Source organism: Chrysochloris asiatica, unplaced genomic scaffold, assembly GCF_000296735.1.
Source record: "Chrysochloris asiatica unplaced genomic scaffold, ChrAsi1.0 scaffold00077, whole genome shotgun sequence".
NCBI lineage: Eukaryota > Metazoa > Chordata > Mammalia > Afrosoricida > Chrysochloridae > Chrysochloris > Chrysochloris asiatica.
Genome location: NW_006408595.1, coordinates 14,955,627 through 14,970,998, shown reverse-complemented (window position 1 = coordinate 14,970,998; position 15,372 = coordinate 14,955,627). Strand labels below are relative to the sequence as shown.

General features: G+C 39.9%; 1 protein-coding gene and 2 pseudogenes across 1 annotated transcript; all 3 read left to right on the top strand.

The window, feature by feature from the left end:
• Positions 1 to 4,761: 4,761 nt before the first annotated feature.
• On the top strand, positions 4,762 to 5,304 carry LOC102832376 (annotated as a pseudogene).
• A 1,144-nt stretch (positions 5,305 to 6,448) lies between these two features.
• On the top strand, positions 6,449 to 10,715 carry LOC102816614 (olfactory receptor 10AD1-like). The gene is made up of 2 exons (XM_006865355.1): positions 6,449 to 6,567; positions 9,752 to 10,715. Exons 1-2 carry the CDS (start codon positions 6,449 to 6,451, stop codon positions 10,713 to 10,715), a joined length of 1,083 nt encoding a protein of 360 aa, XP_006865417.1.
• Positions 10,716 to 10,757: 42 nt separating this feature from the next.
• LOC102816236 overlaps positions 10,758 to 15,372 on the top strand; it is a 30,646-nt pseudogene continuing 26,031 nt past the window's right edge.

Here is a 15,372-nt window from a genome sequence, read left to right as displayed (position 1 = left end):
CTATACAGGGTCACTATGAGTTGGAACCAACTCAATGGCACTTAACAATAACAATGCAATGTTAAAGAATAATTAAGAATCTGCAAAACACCTGTAGCATGGATAGACCAGAATGATGTAAGTAAACCACAAAAGGACAAATATTGTAGGAACTTTGTGGGGCATGGTAGGATGAAGCTCTAGACTGTAAGATCAGTTTGAGCCCCAAGGCTGGCAGTTCAAATCTACCAGTTACTCCTTAGAAACACTACACAGGGTCACACTATGAGTCTGAACCAACTCTATGGCACTTAACAACAGCTATTATAAAGGGGAATACAATGGCTCCAGAGGATAAGCACTGGACTGCAAAGTACAAGGTCAGCAGTTCAATCCCATCAGCTGCTTTGTGGAAGAAAGATGAGGCTTTCTGCTCCCGAAAAAGATTATGACTAGACGGCACTTAATAGCAACAATGACTATTATAAAAGGAACATGGTAGTTCTGTATGATAAGTATTGGACTACAAACCACAAGGTTGGTGGTTTGAGCCCATCAACCTCTCTATGGGAGGAAAATTAGGTTTTCTGCTCTTGCAAAGATGTACAGCCTTAGAAATCCTATACAGAGTCACTATGAGTCAAACCAACTCGATGGCTATTAACAACAGCAACTATAATAAAAAGTCAAGAAAAGTTTTACAGACAGAAAGAAACATTCGTTGATGATTACCAGAGAAGAGCTGAGAAGGGAGGATAATCACTAACCAGAAAATGGACTCTATGAACTTGGGTGAAGGGAAAGGCAATATATAATAAGGGTGAGGTCATCACAACATGACCAAGCAAAGGACCATCCTAGAAGGAGCACAAGAGTTAAAGACAACAAAGGTAAATATTATTACGTACACAGTTCTGCAATAGCTGAAAATTCTGTATTTTTATTTGCTAAATCTAGCAATGCTATTTGCAGTCCACATGGTCTCTATGACACTACTCAACTCTGCCACCAGAGACAACATAACAATGAATGAAAGTGGCTGTGTGTCAATTAAGTGTTATTTACAAAAATAAGCATTTGGCCAAAATTGACTTGAGAGCCATAGTTTATCCATCCTGCACTAAACCAGTAGTTTCTAATCTTTAGCCTGCATCAGAATCACATGATGAACTTGTTATAACACTGACTGCTGGGCCCCATCCCCACCCAGAGTTTATGATTCAGTAGATCTGGGGTGAAGCCCAACAATTTGGATTTCTAACAAGTTCCGGCTGGTGGTGGTCTATGGACCACACTTTAGGAGGAACTGCATTAGAAGAAATGTATTACTGCCTTTGTATTTCTAAAATTCATTATCTTTAAGTTCCATTTTACAAAGAACTTTTTAAAGCTCCTTCGTTTAGGCATATTTGTTATAAATTGTTCAAAGACTTTATCAAACTTATGAGACAAAAAAATATCAAATGCTAAAATTTAAATATTCTCATGGCTTGTTCTTCCTGACCAGCGAGACCTCCCTAACATATATGTCAACTTTGGTCAAAAGTCACTGACTCTCAGGGAAGAATTAGAAAAAGGCATTATTTCCTCTAAACTCACACTGTCCTTCACTTAAGCACACAGCTTAGTGGCTGAGCATAGTCTGAACTCCAGCATTCACGTCTCCCTCAGGTGCCTTTGTGTAGAGCACAAACCACATGACCAATCCTGGCAACCCTGCTGACCACAAGACCATCCTCTCCAATTTATTTCATCAAAATGACACCTTCTAAATGTAAAATGCTAACTAAGAATTTACTTCTTTTCTTGAAGTGAATTGAAAGAAAAAAATATTCTTAAGGAAGTCCCATACACAAACTGACAACTATCCTCTTTATACCTCAAGGGGAAAAAATCATAAATAGAATTTTAATATATATCTTATACAGTTATGAATATCTTCTTTTAGTGCAATGAAGCCAGTCTAAGTTGTTTTGACTCATTGGAATTTACTTAAATTTTCTTTATAGTCCACAATGTTTTGAATATGTTCCATGACTCTTCAAAAGAAGGCATGTTCTCTGCTTAGAGGGTAGAGAGTTTGAAGGATTTCTACTTCATAACAGTATATGTATCCTTTTATTATATATTACCCATATTATATTCATGATCTATATTTCTACTAATCCCTCTGATTATTATCTAGGAGATTAGTATAATCCCATGATGGCCAAGAGGAAATCTCATGTATGTTTTTATATCCCAGCAGACTACTTGGAACATACCCATCAAAACTCACTGCCATTGAGTAGATTCTAACACCAAGTCACCCTATGTTGTTGTTAGGTGCCATAGAATTGGTATCAAGTCACAGTGAGAACAAAACATTATGCCAAAAATCACAATAGTTGCTATGCCTGAGCCTATCATTGCTGCCACTGTGCTGATCCACCTTGTTGGGGGTCTCCCTTTTTCTCTGACCCACACCACCACCGCTTTACCAAACATGATATCCTTCTCCAGTGACTGGTCCCTCCTGACAGTACGTTCGAAGTATGAGAGACAAAGTCTGGCCATCCCGGATTCCAAGGAGCACTCTGGCTGCACTTCTTCCAACACAGTCCATTTTGGCAGTCTATGGTATTTTCAATATTCTCCTCCAACATCATAACTCAAATGCATCAATTCTTCTAGTCTTCCTTATTCACTGTCCAACTTTCACATGCATATAAGGTGATTGATGAGGTTATAGCCACCCTATAGGAAAGAACAAAACTGCTCCCTAGGGTTTCTGAGAGTAAATCTTTACACCAGCAGACAGTTTCATCTTTCTCCCTTGGAACAGGGGGTGGGTACATACAAACCAAACCAAATCCATCGCCATTGAGTGGATGCTGACCCATAGCAATCCTATATAGGGTTTCCAAGACTGTAAACCTATATGAGAGCAGATTGCCTCTACTTTTTTCTGCTTTCTCTTCTTTCTACTTCTACGTTCTCTACTTTGGTAAGTTTGAACCATAGACCTTTTGGTTAGCAGCAAAATGTCTAACCAACAGTGCCACCATGAATGAGGTTTCACTGATGGATACATGTTGCTGTTGTTGTTGTTAAGTGCCATCAAGTTGCTTCTGACTCATAGCAACCCTGTAAAGGGTTTCTGAGAAGCGGCTAGTGAGTTTGAATTGCCAATCTAGCAGTTCAAACCGACCTTGCAGTCCAGTGCATTATCCTGCAGCACCACACCAAAACTCCAATGAATACATTGTTGTTGTTAAGTGCAGTCGAGTTGGTTCCAACTCATAGCGATCCTGTAGAGGTTTCTGAGGAGTGAATGGTGAGTTTGAACTGCCAACCTTGTGGTTCACAGTCCAGTGCTGATCCCATAGTGCCACACCAGGAGTCAATATTGCAAGTTGAGGCTTGAATTTTTCCTTCAGTTCTTTCAGCTTGAGAAATGCTGAGCATGTTATTCTCTTTTGGCTTTCTAACTCCAGGTCTTTGCACTTTTCATTATAATACTTGACTTTGTCTCTTAGCTGCCCTTTGAAATTTTCTGTTCAGCTCTTTTACCTCCTCATTTCTTCCATTTGCTTTAACATCTATGCTGGAGAACAAGTTTCAGAATCTTTTCTGACATACATTTTGGTCTTTCCCTTTTTTCCTGTCTTCTTAATGACCTTTTGCTTTCCTCCTGTATGATGTTCTTGATGTCATCCTACAACTCTTCTGATCTTTGCTCATTAGTGTCTAATGTATCAAATATGTTCTTGAGACGATTATCCACCAGTTGGGCTGTGTTCAGAAGCAAACACAGGATGATGAAGGTCTAGGAACCACATGACAACCATTGAAGAAAACTTTGAAGGAAGGATATTGGGAGAAGCTGAGTACTTCATTTAAATGCTATGAGGTTTTCCATCTTGAAGATTTTCTGTGTAACTTCAATGAGTATAACTTAAACCAGGGAGTGAAAGTATCCGAGAAAAAAATGGACTGATTTTTCTAATGTAAGATTATCTTTGTTTTCTTAACAAAAAAGTAATGCCTCTTCATTATAGTGTATCTGAAAAATAGCAAAGAGCAAAAGTAAATTTTAAAAAATGTAATCACCCAGAGAGAAACTACTTCAACGTTTTAATTAAGTTCTTTAAGTCTTTGCTTTTCTGTGTTCATATTTTAAAAGCCTATAATACCAAACCACCACTCATCTGTCAATTTGTCGTACTGTGGTGGCTTACATGTTACTGTGATGCTGGAAGATATGCCACTGGTATTTTAAATATCAGTAGGATCACCCATGGTGGACAGGTTTCAGCTGAGTTTCCAGACTAAAACAGACGAGGAAGAAGGAGAAGTGAACTACTTTTGAATGTTTAGCCACTTAAAACCTTATAAATAGCAATGGAACAATGGCAGAGAATCTCAGAATATTCAATATTGAAGCACTATGAATAGCACCAGAAAATTATTATATATAGTGTTGGAATCTGAGCCCCTCAGGCTGGAAGGCACTCAAAATACAACAGGGGACAAGCTACTTCATCAAAATAGAGTTGACCATGATGACCATGAAGTAAAGTTTCTGTAACCTTCATTTGCTGATGAGGCACCACTCAGAATGAGGAAAAACAGCTGTAACCATCCATTAAACACAGAAAGATCCTAGGCATTCGTGAGCTGAAATGGACTGGCATTGGCCATTTTAAATCTGACATCATGTGGTTTGCTATGCCAGAAATGACAAATTGAAGAGGAATGGCATCACATTCATCATCAAAAAGAACATTTCAAGAGGCTGCCATGGTGTGACTCAAGCACAAGTACCTGCTGTACCAACTGGTGTCCAACAACCCCCACTGCCACCTGAGCCTTGAGGACCAAGTGCTGGATGACCTCGTGCAGGACACAATCACTCAGATGCACAGGACATTCAGTGCGGCCGCCTGCTCCATCAGATTCACTGTAAAATACCTCAATGCCTATACTGGAGTAGTGCTGCTTCGATGCCTGAAAGACTTCTACCAGCTTGTCTGGTCAGCTCTTCCCTTCATCACCTACTTGGAGGACAAAGGGCATCGCTACCCTTGTTTTCTCAACACCTTGCACATGGGAGGTACAATTAGAACCTTCCAGAAGTTCCTGATTCAGTACAACAGTACAACCTTCCAGAAGTTCCTGATTCAGTACAACAGGAGACAGCTGTTGATCTTATTGCAGAACTGCCCTGATGAAGGGGAATGGGAGGTTATCCAGAAGTCTGTCACAAGAAGCTGTTTACTAGAGGAGGAGCCAGGTGAGGAGGAGCTTTCAGGCAGTGGCAATGAGGAGGTTGCTTTGGAATGAACCTCTGCTCACCACCACCCTGCAGTAGGGGAGGGGACATCAGCAGAATGCTACTTCCTGACCACTGCTCTGTACCAGCTTACTCCTGGGAACCCAACTTTCCAGAAGATGCAACATCTTCAACAACCATAGGACGAGTTACCAGCTCAAGATGGAGAACTGGCTTAAAATACACTTAAAGTCTCCTTTGTCCTAGCAGCCTCACCTTTTCCAGAGATCAGGTCTGCCCCACATCTGGTGAGCATCTTTCTATTTCATTGTCTGACACAAGAGATGGGGTTTTATAGTTAACTTATAAAATCCACTTGTGGAATTAAAGTCTGGCCAAGTCTCTTCTCCCCTCTTTCCATGGGTCTTCGTGGGAAGATTGGTCCCATTTGATACTCAATGAAGTTTTAACATTTGGCCTTTCACTTGAGGTCTTGTACTTCCAAGTCCCAATGGTGGCTCCCAAGCAGACCATTTGGAGTAGAAGTATTCATTCTTTTCTCAACGGAAAAAACAAAACATCAACTGATCTCTGCTACAAATCAAGTAAGCAGCTGCTGACTTCTGGTCATTTTCGCATTTCTGACCCATGTCTGCTTTCCACCCAAAGAGAGAAGAGAATGCCACATTCCATGTACACGAATTAGGAAGGGTTAGAGACCTCAAGTATAGTCTGTTGCATACTAATGGCATCTCTGGGATTTGTCGTCTTCAAAATCAAATGGGTATCACTCCGAGTCCTTTACACGCTCAATGTAAAACAGGATTTTTATGTCCGTGTGCTCTGTCATCTCAGAACCAGACCATCCTCATTCCCCTAAGAGAGTTCCTGACCTAGCATTTCTGAGCTGCTTCATTTTAACGTCAACCAGGTAGGGCTTTGAGGCCTGAACCAGGAGACAATTCTGCCATGACAGCATGACTGCTCGGGCTCCTCAGTCCGCATTTAGCGATGAGTGTAACAAGTAATGTATCTACCTGACCTGTAATGAACTTAAAAAAAACAAAAAACTCACATTGCTTGTGCAGGTGATTTATTACAATTATCAACCTTCACATTCTAGTACATCTAGAGATCACTTTATCAAGCAGCAAAAGAATCCACATTGCTCAAATGTACCTCCAACCAAGAGATAAAAAGACTGCACTGGACACCATGAAGGTGGTGGGTATCCCTGCTGGGCTGGAGGCAGTCCACCCTCCTCTGCCTCTGGATGCTGAGGACTTCTGCTCCTCCTCCAACTCCAGCCACTGGCACCTGAAACAGGCTGGCAGGTCCCATGGCTTCCTTAGTCTGTGATAGTTACAGCTTTCCTTCCTGGACGCTCAACCAGGCCAAGTTCAAGAGGAAAATCCACTCCTCTCTCTCACATGTTCAAGAGCCAACAGCAGCCAACCTATTCCTTGAAACTGGCAAGCATGGTCTGGGACCAGTCTGGCCATTTGTCAGAGGAAAAACTGCAATTCAGCTGGGGTCCTAAATCCATTTTATTCCCATCCCCTTGTTTCTTTAACGAGAGAACTGAACACGTAGAAAAGACGTTAACTGTCCAAAAGACACATTGATAGGTGTGCTGAAACCACAGTACCCCAACCCAAGATGTCAAAGCAGAGCAGTGCTGTCACATCTGTCAATCCTCTTATTTTGGTGTAAAGATGGGAAGTTGGAAAATATGCTGTATTTAAAATTTTCAAAAAAGAACATTTCAAGATTTGTCTTGAAGTCTAATGCTCTCTGTGATAGGATAATATACATATACCTACAATAAAGACCAGTTAATACCATTATTATTCAAATTTACGTACCAACCACTAAAGACAGTGATGATGAATAAAGAATTCTACCAATTTCTTTAGTATAAAATTGAGCAAACATGTAATCAAGATGTATTGATAATAACTGGTGATTAGAATGCAAAGGTTGGAAACAAAGAAGAATGATCAGTAGTTGAACAGTATGATCTTGGTGATAGAAACAGTGCTCTGGAGATGGCAAGATTTAATTTGTTAAGACCAATGACTTATTCATTGCAAATACCATTTTTAAACAACATAACACATGCATCTCACCAGATGGCATACACAGAAATCAAATTTACTACATATGATATGTGGTAAGAGATGGCAGGAAAGTTCAATGACATCAGCCAAAACAAAGTCAGGGGCAAACTGTAAAACAGACCATCAATTACTCATATGCAAGTTCAAGGTGAAGATGAGGAAAATAAAAATCAGACCATGAGAGCCTAAATATGACCTTGAATATATTTCACCTGAGTTTAGAAATCATCTCAAGAACAGATTTGATGCATTAAATACTAAAGACCAGAGGAGTTGTGGGATGACATCAAGAACATCATACAGGAAGAAAGCAAAAGGTCATTAAGAAGACAAGAAAGAAATAAAAGACCAAAATGGATGTCAGAAGAGACTCTGAAACTTGCTCTCTGGCATAGAGATTCTAAGGCAAATAGAAAAATGAGGAAGTAAAAGAGCTGAACAGAAAATTTCAAAGGGCAGCTGAGAAGACAAAGTCGAGTTCATGATGAAATGTGCAAAGATCTAGAATTAGAAAACCAAAAGAGAAGAACGTTCTTGGCATTTCTCAAGCTGAAGGAACTGAAGGAAAAATTCAAGCCTCGAGTGGAAATATTGAATGATTCTATGGGCAAATTTTTAAATTTTACAGCAAGCATCAAAAGAAGATGGAAGGGGAGACAATTTTTTTGAATAAAAAAAAAAGAAGATGGAAGGAATACAGAGAGTCATTTGTACCAAAAGAAAATTGTTGAGGTTCAAATATTTCAAGAGGTTGCACAAGATCAAGAGCCAATGGTATTGAAGGAAGACGTCTAAGGTTTACTGGAGGCATTTGCAAAGAACAATGCTTTAGGGATTGATGGAATACAAATTAAAATCTTTCAACAAACTGATGCAGCACTGGAGGCTATCACTCATCTATGCCAAGAAATTTGGAAGACATCTACTCGGCCAACTGATTGGAAAAGATCCATATTTGTGCCCATTCCAAAAAGAGATGACCCAGTGAAATGTGGAAATCATTGGACAATATCATTAATATCGCATGCAAATAAAATTTTGCTGAAGTTCCTTCAAAAACAGCTGCAACAGTACATTGGCAGGGAACTGCCAGAGGCTCAAGTTGGATTCGGACAAGGATGTGAAATAAGGGTTATCATTGATGATGTCAGATGGATCTTGGCTGAAAGAAAGCAATACCAGAAAGATGTTTACCTGTGCTTTATTGATTATGCAAAGACTTTTGACTACATGGATCATGACAAGTTATGGACAACACTTCAGAGAATGAGTATTCTGGAACACTTCATTGTGCTCATGGGGAACCGTACATAGACCAAGAGATAGACATTGGAACAGAAAAAGGAACACTGAATGGTTTAAAATTAGGAAAGGTATGTGCCAGTGTTGTATTCTTTCACCATACTTATTCAATATATACGCTAAGCAAATAATCCAAGAAGCTGGAGTATATGAAGAATTGGAGGACGACTCATTAACAACCTGCAATATGCAGATGATATAACCTTGTTTGCTGTAAATAAAGAGGACTTAAAATACTTGCTGATGAAGATCAAAGACATCAGTTTGGGTTGCTCCTCAATGTAAAGTAAACAAAAATTCTCACCAATGGACCAACAAATAACATCATGATAAATGGAAAAAAGATTGACGTCAAAGGCTTCATTTTGCTTGGATCCATTATCAACACTCATGGAAGCAGCAGTCAAGAAACCAAACAACATATTACATTAGGCACATCTGTTATACAAGACCTCTTTAAAGGGTTCAAGAGCAAAACTGTCAGTTGGTGCCTAATCCAAGTCATAGTATTTTAAATAGCTTCATATGGTTGTAGAAGTTAGACAGTGAAGGAAGACTGTATAAGAATTGGTGCATTTCTATCATGGTGTTGGAGGAGAATATTAAAAGTACCATAGATTGCCAGAAGAACAAACAAATCTACATTGGAAGAACTCTACCCAGTATACTCCCTAGAAGCCATACTTTGAAGATAATATCCGAAGGAACCAGTCCCTGGAGAAGGACATCATGCTAAGTAAAGTGGAAGTTCAGTCAAAAAGAGGAAGAACCCCCAATGAGATGGATTGGCACAGTGGCAACAACAATGAGTTAAAGAATAATAACACTTGTGAGGATGGCAGAGTTTTGTTCTGTTGTGCATAAGGTCGCTCTGAGTCATACCGACTTGATAGCACATAACAATAGCAACTATGCAGCCTGTAATAGCACAGGCATTTTTGGTGCCCGGAACACTAATAACTCATATGGAGTTTACTGAAATTTCTGTCTTGTTCCTCCATTCATTTCCAGTCTGTGTTTATGCAAATGGGTTAACCAAGGGAACACCTATAAACAATTACCTCCTCTGTGTTTTTTCTGCCCTTTACTTCAACAGGCGCCAGACAATGGACCTTAGGAACAGCAGCACAGTGACATACTTTATCCTCATGGGCTTCGGACACAGTTCCCCTTCCACTCAGGCATTGCTGTTTGCTCTCTTCGTAGCCCTCTACAGTCTGGCCATAGCCATGAATGGCCTCATTATTTTCATCACCTGGACAGACCCCAGGCTCAACAGCCCTATGTACTTCTTCCTTGGCCATTTGTCCTTCCTAGATGTCTGTTTCATCACCACCACCATCCCACAGATGCTGATCCACCTGGTGGTCAAGAACCATACTGTCTCCTTCACCTCCTGCTTGGCACAGATGTACCTGGTTTTTGGTGTGGGTGTGGCTGAGTGCATCCTCTTGGCTTTCATGGCCTATGACCGCTATGTTGCCATCTGTCACCCACTTAGCTATGCCCAGATCATGAGCCGGCAGGTCTGTGTGAGGCTGGTAGGAACTGCCTGGTTCTTTGGGCTGATCAATGGCATCCTGCTTGATTATATGACCTTTCGTGGTCCATTCTGTAGAGAAAACCATATAGAAAACTTCTTCTGTGAAGCCCCCATAGTGATCACCATCTCTTGTGGGGATGCCCAGTTTAGCCTGATGGTGATCTTTGCTGATGCCATTGTGGTGCTGCTTAGCCCCATGGTGCTCATTGTCATCTCCTATGCCCGAATCCTGGCCTCCATCCTAGGTAGAGCCTCCTCCTTTGGTCGGGGGAAGACCTTCTCCACTTGTGCCTCCCACCTGACTGTGGTCATCTTCTTCTATACCTCGGCCATGTTCTCTTACATGAACCCCCGCAGCACACATGGGCCTGACAAGGACAAGCCTTTCTCTCTCCTGTACACCATCATCACCCCCATGTGCAACCCCATTATCTACAGTTTTCGCAACAAGGAAATGAAGGGGGCCATGGTGAGAGCTCTGGGGAGGACCAGCCTGGCCCAGGCAGAGCTTGTCTAGCAAGAAGAAAGGGTCCTGGAAGGCAAGCTCCTTCCCTAAGGTATGGCCCCTATCCCAGTACTAGCAGGTGAGTAACTCTCCAATGCTAGAAGTCTCCAGGCAAGAACATTCATGGCTTCCTTTGTTCCAGCAACAGATCTGGAAGTGCCCTTTGATGTATAATTCTCATCTTTCTGACTTCATTTCAAGCATAGATTGAGTGTTCCAGTCTTCTTTTAATAATATATTTTCATGATTATTGTGATAAGTACATTGAATTGTAGCATTTTATTTCAAAATTTGGACAAAAGAAGGCTGTTTCTCAAGAAAAGGCCATTGAAAAGGATGACTAGATCATTTTTTTCTACAAGATTGCTTTGCAAGACTGAAGTCAACTATTGAGAACTCTGGTTTTGGGAAAAGAGACTAGAACCACAAAGGAAATAACAAGATTATAAAATTCAGGATAAAAGCAATGGGCTGGAAACAAATACTGTGAGATGTGTGATATCAACCCTATATAATGGACCCATATTCTACAAAAAAGCTCCCAAATTCAGCAAGGGGAGGAGTTGTATGCCAAATATGTGTGAATGAATAGGGAGGAGAAAGGTCAGAAGCTAGAGAAGAGTGTATGAGGAGAGCGCTAACTTCTCAAGCTTAAAAATTGGAGGTGGAAGCTATAACAAAATCCTCTGGGATCAAGCTTCCAGTGACACCTGCAATGTAAAAGAATGTAACATGAGTGCTTTATATTGTTCGTACTTGTATTTATTTCCATTTAAATATTTTGTCACTAGCCTGAATGCAAGTGGTATAATTTAAATGTTATTTGGTGTAATTAAGTAGGTTCTGACTCATAACAATCCTCTGTATACAACAAAATACTGCCCATCCTGTATCATTGTCAAAACTGCTGCTATATTTAAGCCCACTGTGGCAACTATTATGTCAATCCATCTTGTTAAGTGTCTTTCTCTTTTTCACTTTCCCTTTACTTTACCAAGCATAACATCCTTCTTCAGGGACTGGTCCCTAATGATGACATGTGCAAAGCGTATGAAACCAAGTCTCAATCATCCTCACTTCCAAAGAGCATTCTGCCTGTACTTCTTCCAAGACAAATTTGTTAATTCTTCTGGAAGTCCATGACATATTCAATATTCTTCACCAACACTATAATTCAAATTTTTCTCTTATCTTTCTTATTCATTGTCAATGTCCTTATCTTTCATCATATGCATATGTGGCCATTGGAAATACAGTGGCTTGGTTCAAGTGTACCTTAGTCTTCAAAGTGACACCTTTGCTTTTTGATCCTTTAAAGAAGTTTTTTGCATGATTTCTTGACTCCTGCTTCCATGGGCACTGATTATAGATCCAAGTAAAATGAAATCCTTGACAACTTCAATCTTTTTTCTGATTATCATATTGCTTATTTATCTAGTTGTTTTTTTTGTTGTTGTTGTTGAGGTGCAATTCATATTAAATTCTGTATTCATATTAAAGTCTGTAGTCTTTAATCTTCGTTAGTGCTTCAAGTCCTTGTTGCTTTCAGCAAGATTGTGTCATCTGCATATGGCAGGTTGTTAGAGAATCTTCCTTCATTTCTGATGCCACATTATTCTTCATATAGTTCAGCTTCTTGGATTGTTTGTTCAGCATACAGATTGAATAAATATGGTGAAAGGATACAACCCTGATGCACATGTTTTCCACATTTTAAGCAATGTGCTAGCCCACTATCCTAAGACCAAGAAATGACCAAGAAACAATTGTCTCTTGGTCTGTGTACAGGTTCCGCATGTGCACAATGAAGTGTTTTGTAATTCCCATTCTTTGCAATGCTATCTAGAGTTTGTTATAATCCATACAGTCGAATATCTTTGCATCATGAATAAACCACAAGTAAATATCTTTCTGGTATTCTCTACTTTCAGCCAAGATCCATCTAACATCAGTAATGATATTCTTCATTCCATATCCTCTTCGAAATCAGGCCTGAATGTCAGTCAGTTCTCTAGCCAGGTAGTGCTGCAGCCATTTTTCAATTACCTTCACCAATATTTTACTTGTGTGTAATTTATTGATATCGTTCAATAATTCTCATATCCTTTTGGGTCACTTTTCTTTGGAATGGGCACAAATATGGATCTCATCCAGTCAATTGGCCAGTAGCATTCTTCCAAACTTCTTGGCAAGAACACGTGAGTGCTTCCAGTATTGCATCTATTTGTTGAAACATCTCAATTGGTAGTCCATCAATTCTTGGAACCTTGTTTTTCACCAATATCTTCAGTACAGCTCAGCTGTCTCCCCTCAATGCCATTGGTTTTTAATCATATACTATCTCCTGAAATGATTAAACATTAACCAATTATTTTGTGTACAACGACTTTGTGTATTCTTTTCATCTTCTTTTGATAATTCCTACAGCATTCAATATTTTACTGGTAGAATAAACAAACTATGGTGCATACACATAGTGGAATACTACACAACATTAAGAATAATGATAGCATCTGTAAAACACCTCATATCATGGATGAGCTTGGAGGTCGTCATGCTGAGTGAAATAAGCCAATCATAAATGGAAAAATATTGTATGAAACCACTAATATAAAAGTCAAGAAAATGTTTACACACCAAAGGAAACATTCTTTGAAGGTTACCAGGGAAGGGAGGATGTGGGAGGGTAAATCACTAGATGGTAGACATGGATTAGCTTAGTAGAAGGGAAGGTAATATACAGTAAGAAGGAGATCAGCACAAAATGATCAACACAAATTAAGATCCTGAGAGGGGTACAAGAGTTAAAGGTAACAAAGGTGAATATTATTGCATAAATATTCTTGTAATAATAGTAATAATCTGTAAGTGGGTTCATAAATTGTTGTTGATAAGTGATGTCAAGTCAACTCCAATCCATAGTGACCCTGTATAGGGTTTCCAAGGAGCAATTGGTGAGCTTGAACCACCAACCATGCAGTTCAAACTGACCTTGGGGTCCATCACATTAACCCACAGTACCACACCAGGACTCCACAGTAAAGTATATGATATGAAAAAATATTGAATTAAGGATACAAGAAATGATCATTATGTCAGCAAAAACTTTAATTAGAAAATCAATTCAAAATAAAATTGGATAATAAGTGGATAAGAAGGAAACATTCCCAGATATGAAGTTGAAAGCCCAGGGACCATGATACCTGTCAGGACCCCTTATCTACCAAGTAATCTAATAAAAACAACCTAACTTTCCTGTGAAAAATTGGGAATAATCCAGTTCTTCCAGGACCATTAGCCATAGACATGGACTCCCAAAGGACCCTTGGAATAGACTAGTCCAAGACTCCCTCCAGGGGACAGTTAGAATGATCAGGCTTCAAGAATAGATTGTTGGGGGACTTAAGGTGAGACGATGGACAAGGCAGATGCACTACATGGACCATCTACAACAAAGATATGAGAAACCAAATGAAACAGACACAGTGGAAATCCTGGAATCCTGACCTTCAGAGGAAAAATTAGAGAAGTGGATTGAGCACTTGTTGGGAGGAGAAGCTGAGTAGGGTTGTTGAGAGGGGTAGACTGACCAGACATAGCGCAACCATTTTGTGAGCAGTTTTGGCAATAGAAGGTGGTCTGGAAGAGCAGATTCACACAGGAAATGGGAAGTTGTGACTTCTTATTTTTCCCACACACCCTCATCCATCTCCACTGCAGAGTTTGGAGCTCAGTACAGAGTCTGGAACTATGTCATTGGAAGCTATGCAAGTGTGAGATAGAGGCCAGCTACACTGTTTGGCACCTGGAGTCAGAAGATCTTAGTTCCAGACCTACAAAACTCACAGAGCCACCAGACCAACATTTAGCCAGTCACCCTGCCCCCAGCTGCCCTATGGTCTTAACAGACACTGAAACCAGCTCCATCAAGGGTCTCCATGAGCTACTTCCAGATTGAGTGCTCTGAACATAGATAACACCAAGACAGATAGGAAATCCATTTAGGACCAGGAACTCTGATGTCATATCCCTCCCACACCCACTTCATGAGCTCCAGGCTTGCAGGAACCCCCACAGATTTTTCTTCTCTCCATGTCCAACAGCTGTACTGATTTTTTGTTTTGGTTTTGGGGTTTGGTGCTTTCCTTTTGTTGTTTCGTTACTTTTGTTTGATTGTGTTTTTTTATCCTCCTTCTTCTCTTTCCATTCCCTTGAATTTTACTCTATGTCTGCATTTGTTTTTCCTTCTTTCTTGTTTCTTATTCCCCCTCCTTTTTTCCCTTTTGATCTTTCTTTTCTACTCTCTAATCTTTTTCATCTTCCTTCTCCCAAAACTTTTTCTAAGTTTTGCTTTATTTCTTCTTTTTATTTTCTCTGTTATTTTTATCTTCTATACCTCCATTTCTCTCTCCCTCTTTTGTCTTTATAATTATGCTTTTTTCCTTTTTTTTTCAGTTGCTGCCTGTTTTTCTCCTGTATCATTTTCTCTTTTCTTTGTTGGTTCCTTGTTTGTTTGCTCATTTTGTTTTCTTGTGTGTGTCTGTGGGAGAGGTTTTCTCTTTCACATCCAACAGGAGACAGCAACAGTGCTCATATAACCCAACCATAATTGGACTCTCTGCAGCTCCACCTGCTGGGCAAGACCCAGTACCAGTTCCTATACCACCTG

Excerpts from the sequence above, each read along its gene's own strand:
- LOC102816614 (XM_006865355.1), top strand. The coding sequence starts at position 6,449 with ATGAAGGTGGTGGGTATCCCTGCTGGGCTGGAGGCAGTCCACCCTCCT. Across the intron at positions 6,568-9,751 it reads CACCTGAAACAGGCTGGCAG|GCGCCAGACAATGGACCTTA; the intron begins GTCCCATGGCTT and ends TTACTTCAACAG.